The sequence below is a fragment of the Heterodontus francisci genome, chromosome 20 (genome assembly GCF_036365525.1).
Source record: "Heterodontus francisci isolate sHetFra1 chromosome 20, sHetFra1.hap1, whole genome shotgun sequence".
In the NCBI taxonomy this organism is placed as follows: Eukaryota; Metazoa; Chordata; class Chondrichthyes; order Heterodontiformes; family Heterodontidae; genus Heterodontus; species Heterodontus francisci.
In genome coordinates this window covers 21,074,249-21,094,204 of record NC_090390.1, presented here as the reverse complement: position 1 = coordinate 21,094,204, position 19,956 = coordinate 21,074,249, and the positions used below count along the sequence as shown (strand labels likewise).

Here is a 19,956-nt window from a genome sequence, read left to right as displayed (position 1 = left end):
TTGATTCCCTGAGAGACCAAAAATCTGTCTATCCCTGCCTTAAATGTATTCAAAATGAATTCCAAAGATTCACAACCCTTTGAGTCCCTATATTATCTGGGACTCACTTAGTGCTAGGGGCTTGGATGGGGCAGAATTTGTAAGGAGCATCCAGGACGGCTTAACAACATGTAGATAGTTCAACTGGGGATGGGGCCGTACGGGACCTGGTATTGGGGAATGAGCCTGGCCAGGAGGTCGAAGTTTCAGTAGGGGAGCATTTCGGGAACAGTGACCATAATTCCATAAGTTTTAAGGTACTTGTGGTTAAGGATAAGAGTAGTCCTCGGGTGAAGGTGCTAAATTGGGGGAAGGCTAATTATAACAATATTAGGCAGGAACTGAAGAATTTAGATTGGGGACGGCTGTTTGAGGGTAAATCAACATCTGACATGTGGGAGTCTTTCAATCGTCAGTTGATTAGAATCCAGGACCAGCATGTTCCTGTGAGGAAGAAGGATAAGTTTGGCAAGTTTCGGGAACCTTGGATAACGAGGGATATTGTGAGCCGAGTCAAAAAGAAAAAGGAAGCATTCGTAAGGGCTGGAAGGCTAGGAACAGACGAATCTCTTGAGGAATATAAAGACAGTAGGAAGGAACTTAAGCAAGCAGTCAGGAGGGCTAAAAGGGGTCATGAAAAGTCATTGGCAAACAGGATTAAGGAAAATCCCAAGGCTTTTTATACGTATATGAAGAGCAAGAGGGTAACTAGGGAAAGGGTTGGCCCACTCAAGGACAGAGATGGGAATCTATATGTGCAGCCAGAGGAAATGGGCGAGGTACTAAATGAGTACTTTACATCAGTATTCACCAAAGAGAAGGACTTGGTGGATGATGAGCCTAGGAAAGGGAGTGTAGATAGTCTCAGTCATCTCATTATTGAAAAGGAGGAGGTGTTGGGTGTCTTGCAAAGCATTAAGGTAGATAAGTCCCCAGGGCCTGATGGGATCTACCCCAGAATCCTGAGGGAGGCAAGGGAAGAAATTGCTGGGGCCTTGACAGAAATCTTTGCATCCTCATTGGCTACAGGTGAGGTCCCAGAGGACTGGAGAATAGCCAATGTTGTTCCTTTGTTTAAGAAGGGTAGTAAGGATAATCCAGGAAATTACAGGCCGGTGACCCTTACGTCAGTGGTAGGGAAATTATTGGAGAGGATTCTTCGGGACAGGATTTACTCCCATTTGGAAACAAACAAACATATTAGCGAGAGGCAGCATGGTTTTGTGAAGGGGAGGTCATGTCTCACTAATTTGATTGAGTTTTTTGAGGAAGTGACAAAGATGATTGATGAACGAAGGGCAGTGGATGTTGTCTATATGGACTTCAGTAAAGCCTGTGACAAGGTCCCTCATGGCAGACCGGTACAAAAGGTGAAGTCACACGGGATCAGAGGTGAGCTGGCAAGATGGATACAGAACTGGCTCAGTCAGAGATGACAGAGGGTAGAGTGGAAGGGTGCTTTTCTGAATGGAGGGAAGTGACTGTTCTGCAGGGATCAGTGCTGGGACCTTTGCTGTTTGTAGTATATATAAATGATTTGGAGGAATATGTAGCTGGTCTGATTAGTAAGTTTGCGGACGACACAAAGGTTGGAGTTGCAGATAATGATGAGGATTGTCAGAGGATACAGCAGGATATAGATCGGTTGGAGACTTGGGCGGAGAAATGGCAGATGGAGTTTAATCCGGACAAATGTGAAGTAATGCATTTTGTAAGGTCGAATGCAGGTTGGAAGTACACAGTAAATGGCAGAACCCTTAGGAGTATTGACAGGCAGAGAGATCTGGGCGTACAGGTCCACAGGTCACTGAAAGTGGCAACGCAGGTGGATAAGGTAGTCAAGAAGGCATACGGCATGCTTGCCTTCATCGGTTGGGGCATAGAGTATAAAAATTGGCAAGTCATGCTGCAGCTGTACAGAACTTTAGTTAGGCCACACTTCGAATATTGCGTGCAATTCTGGTCGCCACACTACCAGAAGGACGTGGAGGCTTTGGAGAGGGTCCAGAAGAGGTTTACCAGGATGTTGCCTGGTCTGGAGGGCATTAGCTATGAGGAGAGGTTGGATAAACTCTGATTGTTTTCACTGGAACGACGGAGGTGGAGGGGCGACATGATAGAGGTTTACAAAGTTATGAGCAGCATGGACAGAGTGGATAGTCAGAAGCTTTTTCTTAGGGTGGAAGAGTCAGTTACTAGGGGACATAGGTTTAAGGTGCGAGGGGCATAGTTTAGAGGGGATGTGCGAGGCAAGTTCTTTACACAGAGGGTGGTGGGTGCCTGGAACTTGCTACCGGGGGAGGTGGTGGAAGCAGATACGATAGCGACGTTTAAGAGGCATCTTGACAAATACATGAATAGGATGGATATAGGACGATATGGTCCCCAGATGTGCAGAAGATTTTAGTTTCGGCAGGCATCAACATCGGCGCAGGCTTGGAGGGCCGAATGGCCTGTTCCTGTGCTGTACTGTTCTTTGTTCTTTGTTCTTTTGAAGTAATTTCTCCTCATCTCAGTCCTAAATGATCGGCCCCTTGGCTTGAGACTGTGCCCTGTGATTTCAATTCCTCAATCACCAGAAATGTCCTCTCAGCTTCGACCCTATCCAGCCCCTTCAGACTCAGATTGTATATTTCAATGAGATCGCCTCTCATTCTTCTAACACCCAGAGAATTTACTCAGCAAGGAAAAGGATCTTGAGGATCCATTTTTTCCAGCTGGACCCATAAAGCCTATATACCCAGTTAGGGTAGATGCATTGATCCAGCCCTGCCAGCAGGCAGTCATGTTCAAAGGGAGGGTGTGCGATAGAATCGGGGCTCGTGTTATCTGATCTCCTGATTTCTTGCAGTGAGTGCAATAGTTTTATGTTTTCCCATAAGCCTCAATTTAAAATGCTCATCCTTGTTTTCAAATCCCTCCATGATCTCGCCCCCCCCTATCCTTGCAACCTGCTCCAGTCTCACAAGCATCCGAGATATCTGCACTTCTCCAATTCTGGTCTCTTGTGTATCCTCAATTTCCATTGCCTTACCATTGCTGGGCATGCCTTCAGCTGCCTTGGCTCTAAAATCTGGAATTCCCTCCCTAAACCTCTCTACCTCTCTGTCTCCTCTTTGAAGACACTCCTTAAAAACTACCTCTTTAACCAAACTTTTTGTCACTCATCCTAGTCTCTGCTTCTGTGGTTCTGTGTCAAAATAAAATCTGATTGTGCTTCTGTGAAACACCTTACTACATTTTACTACATTATATAAATATAAGAAGCTGCTGTCTGTTTAAAAAAGCAGCAGAGACCTGAGAATGAGATGGAGGACAGGTTCAAGTCAGTTTGCAAAGGCTAAGTTCCAATAGCCCTGTGCATCAATCACCCACCACTATGCCTGCAAGAGTGTATGGTTGTACACAGTATATTGGTGTAAGGGCCTCCAGCACATTATTCATTGGCTCATCTTTGCCACGTGGTATTATCAGTCACGGAGACCAATCATATCCAGAGAATTTGTTTCAAGAAAACGCACAGCACATTTATCCTTGCTATCCTCTCCTGTAATTGTTTGCATTCCACTTACTGCATGGCCCAATTCTGCCGCTCTTCCGTGCCCACCTCTGCCCCTCTTGTTCCCGTCTCTCCCATGCTTATCTCTGATCCTCTCCTGTCCCTTTTTCTGCACTTCTTGATCCCACCTCTGTCTCTCCCAGCTCTTGCCTCTGCCCGTCTGCCAGTACCTGCCATCAATTCTATCTGGTGCCCACCACCAGTCCACTCTTGTGCCCGCTTCTGGTCCTCTCATTCCTTTTATCTGCCTCAACACCAAGAGCCCACCTACCTTTCCTATGCTGGATTCTATGTCCAATGGCCTTAGCCAAACTACTCCAAATTTGACACCGTCTGGCAATGTGCCTCAGAGGCACTGAGGTCATTGTGTACATTGTGTGGAAAATGGGACGAAGATGTTGCCCTGATGCAGTAATGAGGCACTCCTCTGAGATTTAGGGCTGAGGCACACTTTTGGGGAGAGTAGCGAAAGCTTCGCCATGTATCTGGTTGTGCTGTAACTAACCCAGGAGTACACTCCCCAGACAATGAGTGCCTGAAATGAGAAGAGCTTCATCCTGAACACAAACTCCTCTCACCTTTAACAAGGAAATAGCAGCGATTATTGAGCTCATTGGAATAAGAGATGTTAGTTCTGAAGGATGGAAGAAAATATTTTCCGACAAGGTAGAATTTTAAATTCAGTTTGAAGGCGAGCAACTCGGGTCTCAAACTAATGTCCTCAACTTAAACAAGGGCAATTACAGAGGTATGAAGAAAGAGTTGTCTAAAGTGGGCTGGGAAAATAGACTAAGGGGAAGGTCAGTGGATGAGCAGTGGCAGACATTTAAGCAGATATTTCATAACGCTCAGCAAAAACTTATCCCGATCAAAAAGAAGGACACAATGAGGATGATGAACCACCCGTGGTTAACAAAGGCGGTCAAGGAGAGTATCGAATCAAAAACTAAGGCATACAAAGCGGCAAAAACTAGTGGTAGGCCAGAGGATTGGGAATTTTTTAGGAACCAGCAGCGGATGACTAAAAATCTAATAAAGAGGGAAAAAATTGATTATGAAAGTAAATTGGCAAGAAATAGAAAAACAAACAGCAAGAGCTTCTACAGGTATATAAAAAGAGAGAGTAGGTAAAGTGAGCGTGGGATCCTTGGAGGATGCGACTGGAGAATTGATAACGGGGAACAGGGAAATGGCAGATACTTTAAACCAATATTTTGCATTGGTCTTCAGGGTGGAGGACACAATAAACATCCCACAGATATCAGATAAGCAAGGAGCTAATGGGAGGAAAGATCTTGTAACAGTCTCTATCACGAGGGACAAAGTATGACAAACTAATGGGACTAAAGGCAGACAAGTCGCCAGGACCTGATGGCCTGCATCCAAGGGTTTTAAAGGAAGTGGCTGCAGAGATAGTGGAGGCATTGGTCGAAATTTTCCAGACCTCACTGGATTCCAAGAGGGTCCCAGCAGATTGGAAAACTGCTAATGTGATACCCCTGTTCAGGAAGGGAGGGCGACAAAAAGCAGGAAACTATAGGCCAGTCAGCCTAACATCAGTCATTGGGAAAATGCTAGAGTCCATTATTAAGGAAGAAATAGCAGGACATTTAGAAAAGCTTAACGCAATCAAACAGAGTCAACATGGCTTTGTGAAAGGGAAATCATGTTTGACAAATTTGCTAGAGTTCTTTGAGGATATAACAAGCAGAGTTGATAAAGGGAAACCAGTAGATGTAGTGTATTTGGGTTTCCAGAAGGCATTTGATAAGATAAAAGATTATTTCACAAGATAGGAGCTCATGGTATTGGGGTTAATGTATTAGCATGGATTGAGGATTGGTTAACTCACAGAAGACAGAGAGTTGGGATTAATGAGTCTTTTTCAGGTTGGAAAGAAGTAACTAGTGGAGTGCCACAAGGATCAGTCCTAGGGCCTCAATTATTTACTGTCTATATTAATGAATTGGAGGAGGGGGCAGAGTGTAATATATCCAAATTTGCTGATGATACAAAAATGGGTGGGAGGGCATGTTGTGATGAGGACAGAAGGAATCTGCAAGGGGATTCCTTCTTTGAAGCTGTAACAAACAGATTGGATAATGGGGATCCTGTAGATGTAGTATATCTGGACTTCCAGAAGGCATTTGATAAGGTGCCGCACAAAAGGTTAATACACAAGGTAAGTTCACATAGGGTTAGGGACAATTTATTAGCTTGGATAGAGGATTGGCTAACCAACAGAAAACAGAGAGTCGGGATAAATGGGTATTTTTCTGGTTGGCAAGATGTAACTCGTGGGATGCCACAGGGTTCAGTCCTCGGGCCCCAACTATTTACAATCTATATAAATGACTTGGATGCAGGGATAGAAGGTACTATAGCCAAATTTGCAGGTGACACTAAATAGGTGGGACAGTAAGTTGCAATAAAGAAATAAGAAATCTACAAATGGATATGGATAGATTAGATAAATGGGCCAAAATTTGGCAGATGGATTTTAACGTGGTTAAGTGTGAGGTTATCCATTTTGGTCGGAAGAATAGAAAGGCAAATTATAATCTAAATGGAGAGAAACTTCAGAGCGCTTCAGTGCAGAGGGATCTGGGTGTCCTCGTGCATGAATAGCAGAAAACTAGTTTGCAGGTACAGCGGGTGATAAGGAAGGCAAATGGAATTTTGGCATTTATTGCTAAAGGAATAGAGTTTAAAAGTAGGGTAGTGTTTCTGCAACTGTACAAGGCATTGATGAGACCGCACCTGGAGTATTGCGTACAGTTTTGGTCCCCTTACTTGAGAAAGGATGTAGTTGCATTGGAGGCAGTTCAGAGGAGGTTCACTAGATTGATTCCAGAGATGGGGTGGGCTTGTCTTATGAAGAAAGATTGAGCAGTTTAGGCCATTACTCTCTAGAGTTTAGAGGAATGAGAGGAGATCTAATTGAGGTATATAAGATGATTAAGGGGATTGACAAAGTAGACATAGAGAGGATGTTTCCTCTTGTGGAGCAATCTAGAATGAGAAATCATTGTTTTAGGATAAGGGGTAGCAGATTTAAAACAGAGATGAAGAGAAATTACTTCTCTCAAAGGGTTGTGAATCTGTGGAATTCACTACCCCAAAGTGCGGTGGATGCCGGGACATTGGGTAAAGTTAAGGAGGAGATAGACAGATTTTTAATCAGAAATGGGTTGAAGGTTTATGGAGAACGGACAGGAAAGTGGAGTTGAGGCCAAGATGAAATCAGCTATGATTGTATTGAATGGCGTAGCAGGCTCGAGGGGCTGAATGGCCTACTCCTGCTCCTAGTTCTTATGTTCTTATATAGGTAGGCTGAGTGGGTAAAAGCTTGGCAGATGGAGTTTAATGTAGGAAAATACTTTGGTAGGAAGAATCAAAAGGAGGACTATTATTTAAATGGAGAGAGACTCCAAAAAGGTGCAGCACAGAGGGATCTGGGTGTTCTTGTGCATGAAACACAAAAAGTTAGCATGCAGGTGCAGCAAGTGATTCAGAAGGCAAATGGAATTTTGGCCTTTATTGCTAGGGGGTTGCAGTTTAAAAATAAGGAAGCCTTGTTACAACTGTACAGGGTGTTGGTGAGGCTGCACCTGGAGTACTGTGTACAGTTTTGGTCGCCGTATTTAAGAAAGGATATACTGGCATTGGAGGCAGTTCAAAAGAGATTCATTAGGCTGATTCCTGGGATGAAAAGGTTGACTTATCAAGAACGGCTAAATAGGTTAGGCTTTTATTCATTAGAGTTTAGAAGAATGAGGGATGATTTTATTGAAACATACAAGATTCTGAGGGGGCTTGACAGGGTAGATGTTGAGAAGATGTTTCCACTAGTGGAGGAATCTCGAACTAGGGGACAGAATAAGGGGACACTCATTTAAAACTGAGATGCGAAGGAATTTCTTCTCTGGAATTCATTACCCCAGAGAGTTGTGGAGGCTAGATCACTGAAAATATTTAAAGAGGAGGTAGATAGATTTTTGAAATATTGGGGAGTTGAGGGCTATGAGGAGCTGGCAAGAAAGAGGAGTTGAGGTCTGAGGCAGATCAGCCATGATCTTATTAAATGGTGGGGCAGGCTTGAGGGGCCGAATGGCCTACTCTTGCTCCTATTTCTTATGTTCTAAAGAGCGAAAGAGAGAGAGAAGGTGCACCTCATGGCAGGAACTAAATTGTCCCTTTGCCTCTTCATGACTGATGTATTTTGTTTTGGCCTGTCACTATCATTGCCAGTGGACCCTGTAGCCAGTCTTGCAGTAAGAACACATTTAAATTAAAGTAAACAAACATTAAAGGATCAAGTGGCTGTACTGTGAAGGCAGTTTGTAAATTGACAATTGTCAGAAATGGGCCAAGCTTTGTATCTCAGGAACCAACAGGGCTTTTAACGGAACTCTTAACACAAACTGGGAGATGAAATTAAACTATTTATACAGAGACACAGACACACCAGAACACAAGAAATAGGAGCAGAGTAGACCATACAGCCCATTGATCCTGCTCCGCCATTCAATATGATCATGGCTGATCTTCGGCTTCAACTCCACTTTCTTGCCCACTCGTCATATCCCTTAATTCCCTGAGAGACCAAAAATCTGTCTATCTCAGCCTTAAATGTATTCAACGCTGGAGCATCCACTACCCTCTGGGGCAGAGAATTCCAAAGATTCGCAAAAGTGAAGTAATTTCTCCTCATCTCAGTCCTAGATGATCGATCCCTTACCCTGAGACTGTGCCCTCGTGTTTTAGATTCCCCAAACAGCAGAAACAATCTCTGAGTGTCTACCCTATCCAGCCCCTTCAGAATCTTGTATGTTTCAACGAGATCACCTCTCATTCTCCTAAACTCCAGAAAAGTACAGGTCCATTTTACTCAGCCTCTCATCATGGGACAATCCCTCATCCCAGGGACCAATCTAGTGAACCTTCGCCGCACTACCTCCAATGCAAGTATATCCTTTCTTAAATGTGGAGACCAAAACTGCACACAGTATCCCAGATGTGGTCTTACCAAAACCCTGTACACGATGACACGATGGATTGACTTAAAATGAATATGTTAACCAAGAAATAGTTGGAGCAATCAGACACCACACAATCATATCTGTTTGCAGTCAAATTTAATTGACTGTCCTGACTACTGAACCCCTGTGACCAAGCTGTTAACAAGACTTACAGAATGATAACCATGGCTCCAGTGCATCAGAATCGGCCCCTACATCCCTTGAAAATGTTAATCTCAAAATATGGTACAGAAGGTAAAACTCATTCCCCAATCTGATGATTCTGAGAATCCCAGAATTTTCCTCATCAAAACAACTTTGTTAAAGGGCCAGTCACAGACTCAGAAAGTGAAAGAGATCAAGTCAAGCATTCTATAGGTTGCAGAAACAGATAAGATTAAGATGTTATGATCAAAAGGTGGTGGTGGGGGGGGGGGGTTGTGTCAATCATTGTCACGTGTGTGATCTTTGTACCATAACAAGTGTGCGGTTAGGACGTCTGGGCGACTTGCAAGGATAATTGCAGGCAGATTTGATCATCTGTCCAGATGGGAATATACTCCTCTGAGTCATTGCTGGGGTGAGTATTGTTTGAAAGTAAGGAGCGTCAAAGGGAACACCATGGCTGGGATCTTGTGGAGGCGGCGAGGCTCCTGGTGCTGGGCCGAAAAGGCGGGGAATCCCCCCAAGGCCTTTTTCGTTCCCACCCCCCACCCCCGGGGCAATTCGGAGGTGAGGTTTCCAGTGCTGGGATCTGTTTTTTAAAGACAGGGATCCCACCTCCAAGAGCTGCTGGCCAATCACAGGGCCGGCAGTTCAGTTGCATTGACAGCATCACCATTAGCAGTGGCCACTGTCAGTATTGCAGAGGCCATGGACCCAGGCCCAGTGCTGGAACCCAGACCTCAGGTAAGAGAGGCAGGGTCGCTGGGGCCAGTCCGGAAGACTCCGGCAAGTAGGGTGGGAGAGTGGGCGTGAAGTCTAGGGGGAGGTGGTCCATGAAGGTGGAAGTTTTGACGGCAGGGTTCCCCCATGCACCACAGATTGCCCACAGAGGAGGGAACCCCCGAGGCCACAGGGAGTGTGCCTCGTTTTACTGATCACTGGTTAGATCCCAGCGGCGGTGGGAAGAGGCCCTTAAGTGGCTGTTAATAGGCCACTTAAGGGCCTTAATTGACTTTTGAGCAGGAAGGCCTTCATTGGCCTATCCTGCCCATGGTAAAATCACTTGGAGACGGGGCGGCGACGAGCCTTCCGCCCCGCCCCGTCTCCCCCCACCACCCATCATAATTCTATGGGCCCTCCCTGCCTCTAACTCCACCTCGGGGGCCCATAAAATCCAGCCCCATATGTGGTTACTGAATGAAATTGAAGGGAGTCAGAGAATAGTATATGTGAGTACTGCTTGAAATTTATGCAACAGTGTACTGACATTGGTATGTTATCCATGGTACAATAAATAGTTAAAAGAATATTGAGTTATACTGACCATTTTACCTGGATGGGTTTAGGCCAGACTCTGGAACTAGAGTATAAGAGGGAAGGTGTGGGTTCACCTATCTACAAACCCCTCGCTCTAATTTGCAGACTGCAGGCAGAAAGCAGCAGTATTTATCTCTGACACTTATATAATTATGGGAAATATTCTGTGCTTCTTGTCTTTGGAAGACATTGACACTGACAAAATTGATTTAAAAACTCAAATCATCAAATCACCATGTGGGGCCAACATACCAAACATGTCATTAATTATGGCATATTAATTATCGAAGAGCAAATCTCCCATTTGTTAACCATTGTAATTCTCCATTTCAATTCATTAATTCTAAATAATTGACGTATGTTGAATACCAAATTTGAGCGCTTATTACTGACAGGTTTCTTCTACTTTCATTCTAATTCCGATGTGTCAGCTGTGGCTCAGTTGGTGGCACTCTCACCTAGAATCAGAAGGGTGTGGGTTCAAATCCCACTCTGGGGGCTGGATTTTGTTCCCAGCCTGATGTCGGGTTCCAGGGCAGGTGGCAAGAGAATTGGAGCAGCAGCGGCCGCCATGGAACCTGACGCCGGGATTGCTGAACACGATCTTCCTGGAGGTAGGATAGGCTGATGTTGGCCTTGCCGCTCAGAGGCCAATTGAGGCCCTTACGTGGCCTATCGATGGCTAATTAAAGGCATCTTCCTGCTGCCACTGGAATCTAACCAACAGCAGGGGGGCATCTCCCATGTGGGGAGAATGCCTTGGAAAATGAGATGCCCTCCCTGAGAGCTTGGAGGGAGCGTCCCTCTCTCATGGGCTATTTGTGGCCCATGATGACCCCGCCCCTGAGAACCCCATCCCCTGGACTGAACGCCACTCCCACTCACTGGGGCCCTCTGGACCAGCCCCAGTGACCCCACCTCACCTACTTCAGGTCCAGGGTTCCAACACTGGGCCTGGGTCTGAGGCCTCTGCAGTACCAGTGGCGCTAATACTATTGAGCTGCCAGCCCTGTGATTGGCTGGCAGCTCTTGGGGGTGGGATTCCCATTCCTATTAAGTGTTTAAGTGGATGACGACCAAAGACCAGAAGATCACTCTGGGAGCCTGTAAAAGTGCAGAGGTGAGGTTCCCTGACTTTTTGGCCTGGCGCTGGGACCCCCGCCTCCTGCACTAAATCCAGACCTAGGACTCCAGCATAATAGTCAAGGATGACACTCCAGTGCAGTAATGTCAGAGATGCTGCCTTTCAGATGAGATGTTAAACTGAGGTCCTGTCTGCTCCCTCCGGTGGGTATGAAAAATACCCATGGCATTTTTTGAAAAAGAGCAGCAGAGTTATCTCTGGTGTCCTGGCCAATATTTACCCTTCAGTCAACATCAGACAGATTATCTGATCATTATGAATGCTGCATTTTGGGAGTTTGCTGTGTGCAAATTAGCTGCTGTGTTTCCTACTTTACAACAGTGACTACACTTCGAAAATACTTCATTGGCTGTAAAGTATTTTGGGATGTCCGGTTGTCATGAAAGGCACTATTGTTGAGATCATTAACTTTTAAACAAGAGATATGAGCTCCCCAGACCGATTAAACATTTCACATTTTAAGACTTTTACGATAGCAACTAAAAATCAACATTAACTAAACAGTACTTAGTAGGTAGCTAATACACTAAATTACATAACTTACAGAGGACGGCATTTCTCATTAACTTATTAACACACTCAAAAACCCCACACCACATTTATACATGTGTTCCCATCAAAACAGCACCTTTGCAGTTAAAAGTCCCAAGCTCCTCCCAGTTCCAATAGGTTGAATCTTCCAGTATCCTTATCAAACCAACATCCTCTTTGTTCACTTCATGCAATCACAATTCGAGTTCAAACCTTATCCGCCTTTTGCTGTATCTGAGAGCAGCTGTTTCTCTCTCTATTTAGGCTGTGCCCTGACTGTTGGTCTGCCTTTCAGCCTCCAGACCTAGGGAAGCCTGTTAAATTTATCCAGATCAAAAGTCAATAGTCGTTTGCCTTTTACAATTCTCAGAGATCATGGGCTGGATTTTACAGAACCCCCGACATCGGGGGTCGAGGCGGGGGGTGGCTGGAAAATGCCTCCGGCAGAGGCCCACCGCAGGCCTCAACGCCAGAAAGGCCCAGCCCGATATTGCCAATGGCGCTGAGGCCTCGTGGTGGACCCCCCCACCCCCCTTACCGCTTGGCAACAGGAGCCAAATCTGGATATTTAAAAAAATGTAAATGAATGAATAAATGACCTATCCGCTCCCGCCGCCATTCCAGCGTGATATTGGTGCTGGTGCCGCCTGGAGATCCGAGGCGGAACATTGTTGGGGAGGGGGGAGCATGTAAGTTTCTCTGTGTGGGAGAGGGGGGAGTGGCGTCAGAGTAATTTAATTGGCCTGGGGGATGGTGGGAAGAGGTAAAATTTAAAGTTTATGAACTTTGAGGAGGGAAGGTTAGGTGCATCAAGTAAGTGTTTTGTGGGGTGGGGGGGAGGAGAGGACAGGTGCTTAATTCTGTGGTTATTGGGGTGGGTGGGAGAGTGTCACGATCAAGTTATTTTATGTTTTAAACACAATGTCCCTTTAAATTTTAAAGTGCAATGTAGGGCTCGAAGCCCTATAAAAATGGCGTTGGCAGCTGCGCCGTGGTGCCTGATGCCATTGCTAGAGATGGACCGCTGCCCCCTCCACATCGTGGTCTACCCCGGCCATTTAAATGAGCCACCACATTTAATATCACGGTGGCTCTGCGACGTGCAGTCAGCACGGACGGATTGCCATTGTTCACGTCGGCAGAAATGTGAAAACCAACCCCATAAGTTTAACCATTGCAAACCATCTGGACCTTCCTTTGTTTACAGATGTTAAACATTACAACTCAAATTTGCAATTTCAAGCCCCTGGCTCCCTGTTTACAATCTAAGAGTCTTGGAGAGCGAAACCCATTGTTCTTTAGGTGTTACAATCTTACACCCTGCTTTCAATGGGGTCTTTGATCTAGGTTCCTTGTTCTCTGGGCAGAATTGGTGTGAGGTCAAAGGTCTTCTCCGAAAGTCCATTTTAGACTGCATTAAAGATTGCAGTTACTACAAAGTCCAGCATTTCTAAGTATATAAATGCAAGTCTTTGTTTCTTTATGTATAATTTGTACTCATACAATTTCAAAGAAAACAACAAATCACCCATAACTTTCCTGTCTGCATATCTAACTTCCTCCCTCTCGTACACATACAGTAGAAAGAAGAATATTTATACAAGATTCTCTCATAGGATTGCTCGGCACTCAGTACCTTCCTCCAAGCTCTGGCTTCTTTCTCGGCTAATATCTGACTTAAGAGAATCTATGAAAATTATTGCTTCGGACAAACTGCGCTGGATTCTTTAAAACTTTAAAATTAAGGACAGGATATTAACCTCTGGCCCTACATCTGACATTCCCATAATCATCTCCCATGTGTCCAAATTTCACCTGCTTTCTTGCTGCATGTTAACAACACCTCCTTATCACACTCACTGCCGACGTCTGAGACCTCCCTTATTACACTCACTGCCCACATCTGAGACCTCCTTATCACACTCACTGCCCATGCCTGAGACCTCCTTATCACACTCACTGCCCATGCCTGAGACCTCCTTATCACACTCACTGCCCACATCTGAGACCTCCTTATCACACTCACTGCCGACGTCTGAGACCTCCTTATCACACTCACTGCCGACGTCTGAGACCTCCTTATCACACTCACTGCCCACATCTGAGACCTCCTTATCACACTCACTGCCCATGCCTGAGACCTCCTTATCACACTCACTGCCCATGCCTGAGACCTCCTTATCACACTCACTGCCCACATCTGAGACCTCCTTATCACACTCACTGCCCACATCTGAGACCTCCTTATCACACTCACGGCCCACGTCTGAGACCTCCTTATCACACTCACTGCCCACATCTGAGACCTCCTTATCACACTCACTGCTCACATCTGAGACCTCCTTATCACACTCACTGCCGACGTCTGAGACCTCCTTATCACACTCGCTGCCCACGTCTGAGACCTCCTTATCACACTCACTGCTCACATCTGAGACCTCCTTATCACACTCACTGCCGACGTCTGAGACCTCCTTATCACACTCACTGCCCACGTCTGAGACCTCCTTATCACACTCACTGCTCACATCTGAGACCTCCTTATCACACTCATTGCCGACGTCTGAGACCTCCTTATCACACTCACTGCCGACGTCTGAGACCTCCTTATCACACTCACTGCTCACATCTGAGACCTCCTTATCACACTCACTGCCCACATCTGAGACCTCCCTTATCACACTCACTGCCCACGTCTGACACCTCCCTTATCACACTCATTGCCCAGCTTTGAGACCTCCTTATCACACTCACTGCCCACATCTGACACCTCCCTTATCACACTCAGTGCCCAGCTCTGAAAAAGTGAAGGTGACTGGGACAGGTTCTGGGGCGCAGGTGGTAGTGTGAAAGTGGTGTTCAAAACTTGGGGTTTGGTGTTGGTGAGTGGTGGCTGGTATCGGCATACAGTTTTACATGGGAGGGCAGGGTAGCAGCATTATTACTCCTTCCCCTTCACATTCTACTAAGTGAAGTTTCAGATCTTCCTGGTGGATTTCTGGAGGCGGTCTGCAGCAGCCTCTTTAAGATTGGGTTGCACATTGAGCTGGCATTGGTGAACGCAGATGGCACCAGCAACTCAATGTTGCAGTGGGGTTGTCATATAGGCGTTAGGTCTCTTATTTGAATATGCAGCGCAGCTAACGCAGGCATGTAATGGGTGAGCACTTTCTGGCCACCATATTGGAGGCTTAGAAGACTGCTTAGCTACATAGGCACCATTGAAATTTCTAGGCCAGTGTTTTAACCCATTGTTAGTCCCAACATGGGCTGTGTTTATTTTTCTTAAACTTGCTACCAACAATATGAAGAACAGCAAATAAGATCTGGAGGCTGAATACTGGCAGTTGCAGATCAGGTTCTCATTTTACACTATGCCTCGTTTTCCTCCCCAATGTCTTTAATAGAGTGGGGTGTATAATGTAGCCAATTTTCCACCTCCAGTTTTCTGCCTGCCCCAGAAGTAAGAATTACCACCCCTCCCACCCCGCCCATATTGTTACCTCATTTTATTTTCAACAGCATCTGTTTCTGCCACTGCAACTCAAACATTAGCTGGTGCAACTATCACAGTGTCAGCACAGGCTCCATGGTAACACCCTCAGCTCTGAGTCAGAAGGTTATGGGCTGATGCTACAGTCCAGTGCAGTACTGTGGCCTTGTCTATCTGCTTAGTTAGATGCAAAAGCTCCCATGGTATTTTTCAAATAATAAGCAGGGTAATTCTCCCAGTGTCCTGGCCCACATTTATCAATCAGTCAATATCACAAAAACGGATTATCTGGGCATTATCTTACTGCTGTTTGTGGGACAATGTTGGGTGGAAATCGGCTACCGTGCTTGCAACATTACGATAGTGACTACAAGTTAACTCATTGGCCATGAATAGTTTTGGGTTGTGAAATGCAAAATAAAAAAAGCAGATTTTTTTCTGTAACAGTATTGTTATTATTAGCTTCTTGTGCACTTGTGCTGTGGATAAGGGCATTTGAATTACCTGGTGAAATCAGTCATCTCCATCATAATCATGCACATCTTCTTGGCAAGTACAATGATGTCGTTGCTGGTCTCATCCCAGATCTCAATCTCTGTATCCAGCCTGCTCTTAACTTTCCTGAATTCAGCAACCTGTTCAGCAATCTTGGCCTTTTCCTCTTCAGGTAGTTCAGCCATCTTACTCTGAAATACAACAGCAAGGAACGTGTAACTAAGGCTGGACTTTAGGCATGGCTGACTTTCGCTCTCTGTTATTAACATAGCTGTAAGATGTTTTTGAGGGCTGTCTTAGTTTTCCTACAATACAATCAGTGATTACACACTTCAAAAGTACTTCAGTGGCCGTAAAACACTTTAGGATATCCTCAGGTCATGAGAGGTACTATATAAATACAAGTCTTTCTTCTTCTTGTTGCTCTTTGTGAATGGTCCCTTTTTCTATTACATTCCTTAACTTTCTTCAGTTGCCTTTTGTATGAATTCCAATCCTCATTATTTGTGACTCCTAATTTTGCAAGTATTTCTGCTTTTGTTAAAATGTTCCTTCTAATCTTCTCATTAAATCATAGCGTTCTAGGTCTTGCAATATTTTACATTTTATTTCCCATTGTATAATTGTGGTACATCTCCTATTCTAGCTTTAAGTATGGCAAGATCCTCCTAGTTCTAACTCTGCTTTCCCAAAGTCCTGCCCATTCACACTGTACATTTTTGGCTTTAGTTTTAATAACAGCACCAAATCTACCAGTACAATGAACATTAACATCCCAACTATGTAATAAATAATAGCAAAATACTGTGGATGCTAGAAATCTGAAATAAAAACAGAATGTGCAGGAAATACTCAGCAGGTCAGGCAGTATTTGTGGAGAGAGAAACAGAGTTAATGTTTCAGGTCCATGACCTTTCATCAGAACTAGCAAAGGTTAGAAATGTAAGAGGTTTCAAACTATCCTGAGTGGATGATTAAATTTCAAACTTAACACAGCCTCTCTTCCAGTCGCCTGTCTATGATGTGAGGAAACCGTCTCCGACCATCTCAGTGAATTTGCCTGTATTTTTACCCCACCCTTCTGGTTGGCCCTTACCTGTCCATTCAACCTCCATGATGATGACATTTCCAAAGATGAGTCCTCTGATATCCCACACAGATCTGTTCTCCTGCTCACCTCATATGGCTGTTCAATAGGAATTTATTATGCCCAGTTTTGGCTTGTGAATACTCTTGGGTACGATCTTGCTGGTTACTCCATTAACACTATTCTGTGTGGTATGTTGCTCGCAATCAGACTGTAGCTGCAATCAAACCTGGAGATGTAGCTTAGCACTTGCTAATCCATAAATTTAGGAGCTCAAATGTATCGCTGTGGAAGAGCAGGTTGAATCAGCAGGTCTTGGTTCATTAGCAGGAGTACACCTCCCAGCTTCACATTAAAACCACCCGCCTCTGACCGACACCACTCAATCACTGCCTCCCTCCCTCTCCCAGTTGCTGCCTATCCCTGTCCTCCCTCCTGAATATTTACTCCCTCTCCCTCTTCTTACAAGGACTACCCTAGGGCAGTGGCCTGAAATGGAAACTGTCTTTGCCAGTAGGCATCTTCAGCTCACTGGTCTGATATAAATGAGGCCCGATGCCCAATATCAGGTGGGTCTTGTGCCTACCCGTTCCACACAGGGATTGCTCCCTGAGCCCACTTTCCATTGGCAGGCCTTGTGAACCAATTTCTAGGCCTCCACGTTCAATCTCCCATTTGCATTGAGATAACCGATCTCAGACAGCCTAGCTATTTGTGATGTTATTTGGACCTGAAGTGGTCCTGGGTTTGGGAAGAGGGGAATGTAAATAAAATCATGTCGGATTCTCCTCCCCCAGCAATGCCTGTTGGAAAGCTGAGAACAGCAAGTGAGGGCAGGACAAGTCTCAGTTATGTTGCTCCCTACATTCAAATAGCTTTGGTAAAGAGACAAGAATGGAAGATGACCACTTGGACAAGATACCAGAGTATGCCCACTATCCAGGGAGGAAGGAGCCAACATCTTCAGGAGAGGATAGGGAGAGAGAAAGAAATTGCTGAGGATAAAATAAAGTGCAAATTGTTGGTGTCACAATAATTTCAAACCTTCCCACTGTGTAAAGAACTTATATTTATAATCGCACCTTTCACAACTGCAGGACATCCCAAAGTGCTTCACTGCCAATGAAGTGTGTTTACTATTCTAATGTAGGAAACACAGCAGCCAATTTGCACACAGTAAAATCCCACAAACATCAATGAGATAAATGAGCAGAAAATCTGCTTTGGTTGAAGGAAATTGTGAAAATTCACCTGCTGTTCTTCGAATGGCGGCCATGGGATCTTTTACATCCACCCGAGGGGGCGGACAGGGCCTTGGTTTAACTTTTCACTTGAAAGATGGCACCACTGACAATGCAGCACTCCCTCAGTATTGGACTGAGTATCAGCCTAGATTAAGTCTTTACTGAGAATTGAATCCATGAACTCCTGACTCAGAGGTGTGGCCAAAGCTTATGCACTATTTAGATGCTCTATTTGGTATTATATGTTTTTCTATTCTAGTCATTTTGGACTTAGTACTTATAGTCCAAACCCAATAATTGCAATCATCAATTCCAGTCTCAGTTAATCTCCTGGTGGGTTCCAAAGATCCATAACATAACATTCAGAACTTAAAATACTTGATTGAATATGATAACTCTGCTTCAGTGCTCCTGAAGTACATACATCAGGCTAAGTACCACCACTTATTCAAGAACTCTTGCTCCAAGCAAGATTTAGCCAACTGCTTCATTTTTCATCTCATTTCTGATTCACTGCTAATCATGTAATCTTTCCACCATTACATATTCAGTTGCACTCTGAATAAAATCCTTAAATAAACATGAGTTAATTAGATACAAAGCATCCAAATTGAAAATGTAATTATTGACACCATGACCATTTAACAACTCCTCAAATTCAAGCTGCCGAGATTAATTGAATTTATTGTTCTAAGGGGTACACGCTAACGAACTGCTCAATGTTTAAGGTCTTTGGGGAAAACAGCCCGGTGATAATATTAACTACATTTTGTCCAGGTGCCTCACCCCCAACCACATCTATGGGAATACACACCTCTGTTAAAAAAAAATCAATATTGCAAATAATTCCTTTTACCAAATCCTTTCTGTGAAAAGAGTCAAAAAATTCTCGAACGTGATACATGATAACCTGGGCTGCGGAAGACCACAGTCATTCCCCAACTCTGTAGTTTTCCTAACATGAGAGCAGAACATGCGAACATACAAACATACATACGAACATATGAATTAGGAGCAGAAGTAGGCCATTCGGCCCCTCTAGCCTGCTCCGTCATTTAAAAAGATCATTCCTGATCTGTTTGTGTCTCGAATTCCAGACACCCATCCACACACGATAACGTTTGATTCCCTTGCCTAACAAGAATCTATCTACCTCCGTCTTAAAACTATTCAATGACCCCGCCTCCACCACCTTCTGAGGCAGAGAATTCCAAAGTCGCACAACCCACTGACAGAAAACATTTCTCCTCATCTCTCCTAAAAGGGCGACCCCTAATTTTAAAACAGTTCCCCCGAGTTCTGGACTCACCCACAAGAGGAAACATCCTTTCCACATCCACCTTGTTAAAACCGTTCAGGATCATATAAACATCAATCAAGTCTCCCCTCACTCTTCTAAACTCCAGTGAGAACAAGCCCAGTCTGTCCAACCATTTCTCATAAGACAACCTGCTCATTCTAGGTATCAATCGAGTAAATCTCCTCTGAACCGCCTCCAACGCATTTACATCATTCCGTAAATAAGGAGACCAAAAGTGCACACAGTATTTGAGATGTGGTCTAACCAATGCCCTGTATAACTGGGGCATAACATCCTTACTTTTATTTTCAAATCCTCTTGCAATAAAGGATAGCTTTCCATTAGCCTTCTTTATTACTTGCTGTTATTACTTTATGACTTAAAGCAGCCAGAAGCACTGCACAAAGAACAGCCAGGCGCTGCGCAAATGACTACTGGCAACACCTATGCAGTCATATTCAGCTGGCCTCAGACACCGGAAACATCAGAGGAATGTATGATGACATTAAGAGAGCTTTTGGGCCAACCATCAAGAAGATCGCCCCCCTCAAATCTAAATCA

General features: G+C 44.7%; 1 protein-coding gene across 1 annotated transcript in view; it reads right to left on the bottom strand.

The window, feature by feature from the left end:
- Positions 1-19,956, bottom strand: part of LOC137380511 (catenin alpha-3-like) — a 2,550,805-nt gene that overhangs the window by 249,403 nt on the left and 2,281,446 nt on the right. The window contains exon 17 of the mRNA XM_068052420.1: positions 15,774-15,955. Within this exon, the coding sequence (XP_067908521.1) occupies positions 15,774-15,955 (182 nt within the window). The remainder of the gene's footprint in view (positions 1-15,773; positions 15,956-19,956) is intronic.